Genomic DNA, 6,392 nt, shown 5'->3' with positions numbered 1-6,392 from the left:
TGGGCGTAGGGGATCCGATCGGAGATGTGATTGGTGAAATGTGAAGTGGTGAAGGTGTGACATGGTGATGATGTGATAATGTGAAAGGTAGTGGTGTCACGTGACCGGTTCGGGTATGGGACATAGCCGAAGGAAAACCGAGGAATGAAAAATGATTTGTATTAGGAATTCGTGACAGACAGTAGGTACTATCACATGGGTACTAAGCTATGTGCCTGTTCTATCCTTGCCAGGATGGAGTATGTACGCGATCCATCCTAGCCCATCCACATGAGGGAATCCCGGCATAAATATGAACAGAATCCCTCATGTACCATGCCCAAGCAATTCTATCCCCTTCCACTTCATGAACCCCATGTCTTACGATCCTTCCTGAAAACACGATCATACAGCTGGGCTCGTACATGAACTCCAGCTGAAGACTTGGCATACTCATGTGAGCATTTGAATAACTACCCACGGTGGTGAGAATATCGAAGCATTCAGGAATGGATATGTGGTCTCGATGATTGGGGGTTTGCTGATTGGAAATGACGGTGAGGGTGTTAAACATGGATGCTCAGTACTGGAGGGTCTCTGACATCCTCGGAAGATTCTTGCTTTCGGCTGATTGTCCGAAAAGGCTCATATCCCAGCCCAGTACTGCTCAGGATGCATCACCCTGAGTGCGGCTGATGCGATGGCTGCCGGCCTGGCAATGGCTTTGAGAATATTCTCGGAGAATGGTCCCTTCAATGAGGCAGATACCACCGGGTCTGACAGATTCTACCGGATTGGTCAGTGTAACTATCAGAAACCACCATCTCATGAGATCCCACCTCATGCCCCTGTTGAAACCAAGCTGGAGATAGATTGATGCATCCGGGAGATATGCCATCATTTTCCAAGCTTGGTTTGAACCAATCCTGATTAGTCCGCCAACTCCCATCAACCTTTACACTTTTTGCAAGGCTCGGACTGAGCAACTCAGAGGCTGCCAGAATTTCCTTCTGGAGTTCCCATTTCATATTCCATATCCATCGAGTAACAAAATATATTACCCACCTGGGTGGTTTCCATCAGGGCATCTGGGAGGTACCACACAATGATGGTGCCGGTAGCATCGAGCACTGTGGCGGGTATGTCGACCAACTTTGTACCTTCATGGCCAGGAGGACACCTCTCAAGCAACCTCGCCTCTCTTTCTTCATTATGTCCAGTGTCCTTTGGGGAGATCATTTTGCTGTATCTCGCAATATCAATCTGCATCCGAACTGTGAAGCAGTTTGAATGATCAAATGGACTGTCCAAATCTGCGGGAAGACCCACTGGGATTGTTATATGCCTTTATGAGGCAATCCACCAATCAATCACAAGCCATCACCAGATCGGTGTCTAGCTTAGGAGAAGGTATGACTGGGTCTCCTCCTGTTTTCTCGGCAATGAATTTCTGTTCGGTATATTCACATGCCTCATGAGTGACTGTCAAGGCCCAAGTGCACCAGAAGGTTATTTCAATATCGGAGGTGGAAGACACATTCATGATGGTGTTGATCTTGGGAAATCAGATGGTCAATGCCGGATGTCCACAGACTTTAAAGGTGGTGGAGATAGGGTGGATCAGATAGGGAACCTTGATTTTAGCTTTCAAAGATGGATTATCATTTCATTGCTATACTAATATGTCAATGAAATACCGGATAATGGGAAGGGTGCTAGATATCAAATATTTGAGTGTCAGGACCCGGGACTCCCGGATCCCGGAACTCGGTACATGATGCTTGGTTCATTCAAATTTCGGTAGTTGGAACTTAGCTTTCAAAGACGGATTATCATTCATTGCAATGTTAGTATGTCAATAAAATACCAGATCATTGGAAGGGTGCTAGATATCAAATATTTGTGTCGAGACCCAGGTCCCAGAACTCAGTACATGATGCTTGGTTCAGTCAAATTTTGGTAGTTGAAACTGACCTTTCTATGATGGATTATCATTCATTGCAATGTTAGTATGTCAATGAAATACCAGATAATTGGAAGGGTGCTAGATATCAAATATTTGAGTGTCGAGACCCGGGTCCTGGGTCCCGGAACTAAAATTTCGGTAGTCGGAGCTTGGCACTTGGCACTTGATAGTCCCACCCATCTATATCATATAATAACCTCAGCCCACCTGTCAACATCATATACATCTGGGCCCACCCGTGTATATGATACAACACCCTCGGCTCAGCCCACCCGTTGACATGATGTGTCTGGGCCCACCCATGTATATGATAACAATTAAACTCGATGCCCGGAACTCGGTGCCCGGAACTTGGTACTCGGTGCCCGGAACTCGGTACTCGGTACTTCGTGATTTGTTCAATTTATGAAATACCTGGAAGTCGATATTAGTTACCTGGAAGTCGATATTAGTTACCCAGACATCAATAGATGTTACCCAGAACTCGATAGATGTTACCTGGAACTCGATAGATGTTACCCGGCCCATGGATATGATATCAACCATCTCAGCCCACCCGTCTATATAATATACTACTACCTCGGACCATACATCTATATAATATACTACCACCTTGGCCCATATGTCTATATGATATGTATCTGGGCCCACCCATATATGTGATATCCAACTACCTCGGCCCACCCATCTATATAATATCTAATAAATTGCTCTCTTGGCCCACCCGTCTATATTATATACCCCCATGTCAGCCTACCTGTCTATGCAATATACGACGACCTTCGGCCCACCCGTATATATAATATATATTTTACCGCTCCCTCAGCCCACCTGTATATATAATAAATATTTCACCACTCCCTCGGCCCACCCATCTACAAAATAATACCAATATGTCAGCCCACCTGTCTACAAAATAATCTTAATTCGTCAGCCCACCCATCTAATATGATATATATCTGGGCCCACCCGTCTATGTGATAACAAGCACCCTTGACATACCCGGCTATTTGATACACATCTACCTTGGTAAACCCATCTACATAATATCCAACTACCTTGGCCCATCCGTCTATTGAATATTCATGTCTATCGGCCCACTCATCTACTCTACATATTCCCTACATGGGCCCACCCATCTCCATTGGGAATAATAACACTCCCGGCCCATCCGTCATAGTCGAGGATATATCTACCTTCGGCCCATGGTCCGCTGGCCCGTATAATATGGGATATTATGCACGTCCGTTCACTCGTATAATACAGAGATATGGTACTGCAATATGTGCTCCTGCAAGAAGACAAAGACTTGCAGAAAAATGGTGGAGCTGTGCACCCTGAGACCTCTGAGGGTGTTGATCATCCGCCATCAGCACAAGTCACGGAAGCACCTATTCTTCCAGTGGTGCCGTCTTCCCCACAGAACTCATCTCATCCCGCAGAACTTACAGGAGATAATGGGCAGTCTGTCCCTGTCCCAGATGTCCCTCCCCAACTACCTCAAAATCCACCACATGCTCCATTGGAGGACACTCGTCCAAGGCCCCATGACAATTGGTATCTTCATGATCATGGTCACTCCAGGGAGCCTCATATCCACGACCTCCCACTCAATGATCCCCATGACCTGCACCCTCGCCAAGAGAACTCTCCTGGACTACATGATGACTGTCGCTACCCCAGTGATGAGCCATGTGGTGCGCATATGTACCACAAGGAGGTAGATCGGTACGCATATACCAGGTGAGCACGACCTGGAGGAGACTACCCTTATCAAAGGGAGTATTTGTATTACGGCGACCACAGTGAAACCTACCCACCGGGATATTCATATGCTCCTCAGCATGAGAACACAGGCTATCATGATGCCACTGGGTATAGGCGACCATACTATCATGAGGCTCGGTACCCAGATCGTGAGCTTCTTGATGACCGCTTGCGTGGACCTCCCCCGCTGGACATCCATGGAGAATACATGCGTCCAAGCAGTCGCGAGGGTCATGCTGGCTATGAGCATGCATATCAGCGCCAGCCTCCTCGACACCGCAGCAGCCGGAGTCCCATTGCCAATGTCCCACTCACCTTGCCTGGTCAGGTGGGAGAACAGGAACAACATGAAGGAGCGGCCATTCCAAGGTAAATGTGAAGCGTCTATCTCTCGCTAGTACGAGCTTTTTTACTTGTCTAATACTGTTTGGGCGTGGTCTTCCCCTTATACCATCTTAAAGTCACTGCTCGCCTGCTGTGGACCCTCTGTTTGTGTTGCTACGTCTTTTTTGTGCTGCTGTGCACCCTCTTGCATCCTATTGGATCTTCAATGGACCCTCTCATACTTCTAGCGGACCTTCTCGCGCCCTCTCATACCTTTTCAGATATATCGAGTGCATCCTCTTGTATCCTCTCATTTTAGCTACAGAAAAAATATATGATGCTTACTTTGGGCACACCGATGTAGGCGCTCAGAATATACTAGTACTATGGACAAAATATTCAAAAACCAAATTGCATTGTGGCAACATATGGAGAAGGTGTGACTACGTGACTCGTGACAGAATATATGGAGAGGGTAAGATTTCCATAAACATAAATGATAGGGAAGCACGCGAGCCTTGGGAGGAGGACACCTCTCGCAAAGGAGGATACTGTAGAGTTACGACCGTAGCTTCGTGCCCTTTTGGGTGTGACCATGTCACACTTAGCTTCGCAGCTTTGTAGGCCCTTGTGATGTGTGACCTATCCAAGTTAGCTTCGCCCCGACTGACTCGGGTTTGCAACCCAACTTGGTGCAACAATCTTCTCTCTTCCTTTTGGTGGTGATATGGACCAAAAGATCCTCACATCGTTGCCTTGGGCCCTCCGCTATGGGCACATTTAGAATGGATAAAAGGATGGTCAGCTGCATTCCATGTGAGTCAGAGGTTGCAGGAAATACTCAGGCCGCTGAGGCCTCGAACACAGGTGAGGGAGAGGACAGCGCAGATGCATATCCAATACCCTATATAACGATTTTTGGTCGCACTGCTAAGTTAGTGCTAACTTGTCTGTAGCGATTTTGTTGGCGATTTTTCCTGTTTTACCGCTTGTCACAAAATAGCTTCGCTCCCCAAAATTTAGTGTGACCGTCACATCAAATAGGTTCGATTTGCTGTGGGGTGGGACGCGTGACGAAGTTACAGTCGTAACGCTACAGTACCTCGTACAGGTGTGCGAGAGGCTTGGACAACCCTCTCAGCGAATTTGGTAAGGAACTCCCTTGGGAGGGTGGTCCTCAGAGGGCCCGCAGGAGAATGCGAGAGTACGTACTATTATTAGCTGGCGGGAGGGTGGGTCTCACAGACCAGTTTCCCATAACATAGAGACCGGGTCTGTGAGACCTGGGAAAGTGCTGCCAAGGGTGAATTCACGATGGATCAATGTTAATTTACTGGTGTGCTGTTTTGCTTGTCCTCATTCTATTCTTTCCAATCCTTTCACGGTGCACCCTCGTCAACTGCGGTCGTCGTTGTTCCACTCGACTTCCACCTGCAACAGAGCCCCCTTGATTAGTTTCCCTGATGTTCTCCACCATCTGTATTCTTCTGGAATGCCGCGTCCAATGGTTCCTGAGCGCTCAGCTTATTCTGAAGTACACAACGATGTCGCGGACAGAATCGTTGATGTTGATCGATTGATACCATCCCTTATGGTCTATTCGTGATTGCCCACCATTTCGTGAGTCACATTTTTTGGCGGTGTACTGGTATGTCACGAAATTCACTGTGACTCGAGACTGTAAGGGATGGTAAATGATGAGATCATCCCTTCAGCAATTATTTTAGTCCCTCAAGAATTTCCAATCGGATCTTAATTACCGGCAATCAGAGTCAGATGACATTTAATGAATTGACCAACAAGCTCCAGTGTTGTTGGCAGAACTCAGGTGCGGGGTAGGCGGCAGAACCTTGCTTAATGGTCAGTTTCAACACGTTATTAGTAAGGATAGAGTAGAACACACCTTCATTGTAGGATTTTCTGAGTCGAGCACCACACGTATATACATAGTGCTACATTTTGAAGTGAGATGTGACAAGACGGTGAGGAACGTCAAGTCAGCGTGCAAGTACACGATGAATGGACACAGCCACTGCTTCAGGACAGTTTCAAGTTTCAATGAAATCGATGTATCTAGATAGATACAAACATGGCTATGATAATGTGAATTCTTTTGTTTGAACGGCGCCGCATGGCCCACTTCCACCTCCCAAGAATGAGATAAAAAGAAGATACGAGCACACAGAACTCCGAGTCTTCAACAGTACAGCGTGAATGAGTGATGCTGAGGAGTATAGCGCCTGGAGTACGAGATTGTCGAGGGAAGAAGAGAGAAAGTGTTGTTGAATGACACTTCTAGTGCAGAAAATAATTATGCACTGTCTTGACCCTCGAGGGACTAAAACAATTGCTGAAG

The 6,392-nt window shown here is 46.8% G+C and overlaps 2 protein-coding genes across 2 annotated transcripts; one reads left to right on the top strand and one right to left on the bottom strand.

Moving 5' to 3' along the window:
• Nucleotides 1–624: 624 nt before the first annotated feature.
• EDB91DRAFT_1088394 (uncharacterized protein) lies at nt 625–1,522 on the bottom strand (the record flags this gene model as incomplete). The annotated part of the gene is made up of 4 exons (XM_041316421.1): nt 625–765; nt 819–989; nt 1,045–1,253; nt 1,354–1,522. 4 exons carry the CDS (start codon nt 1,520–1,522, stop codon nt 625–627), a joined length of 690 nt encoding a protein of 229 aa, XP_041169380.1.
• A 1,693-nt stretch (nt 1,523–3,215) lies between these two features.
• On the top strand, nt 3,216–4,085 carry EDB91DRAFT_1256431 (uncharacterized protein; the record flags this gene model as incomplete). Its single annotated transcript, XM_041324157.1, has 2 exons — nt 3,216–3,673; nt 3,725–4,085. The coding sequence occupies 2 exons, from the start codon at nt 3,216–3,218 to the stop codon at nt 4,083–4,085; spliced, it is 819 nt and encodes a 272-aa protein (XP_041169379.1).
• Between the last annotated feature and the right edge of the window lie 2,307 nt (nt 4,086–6,392).

This window comes from Suillus paluster, assembly GCF_016628075.1.
Source record: "Suillus paluster strain FC165 chromosome Unknown EDB91scaffold_191, whole genome shotgun sequence".
Taxonomy (NCBI): domain Eukaryota; kingdom Fungi; phylum Basidiomycota; class Agaricomycetes; order Boletales; family Suillaceae; genus Suillus; species Suillus paluster.
The sequence above is the reverse complement of the archived record's forward strand: the minus strand, read 5'-3'. Positions and strand labels throughout refer to the sequence as shown.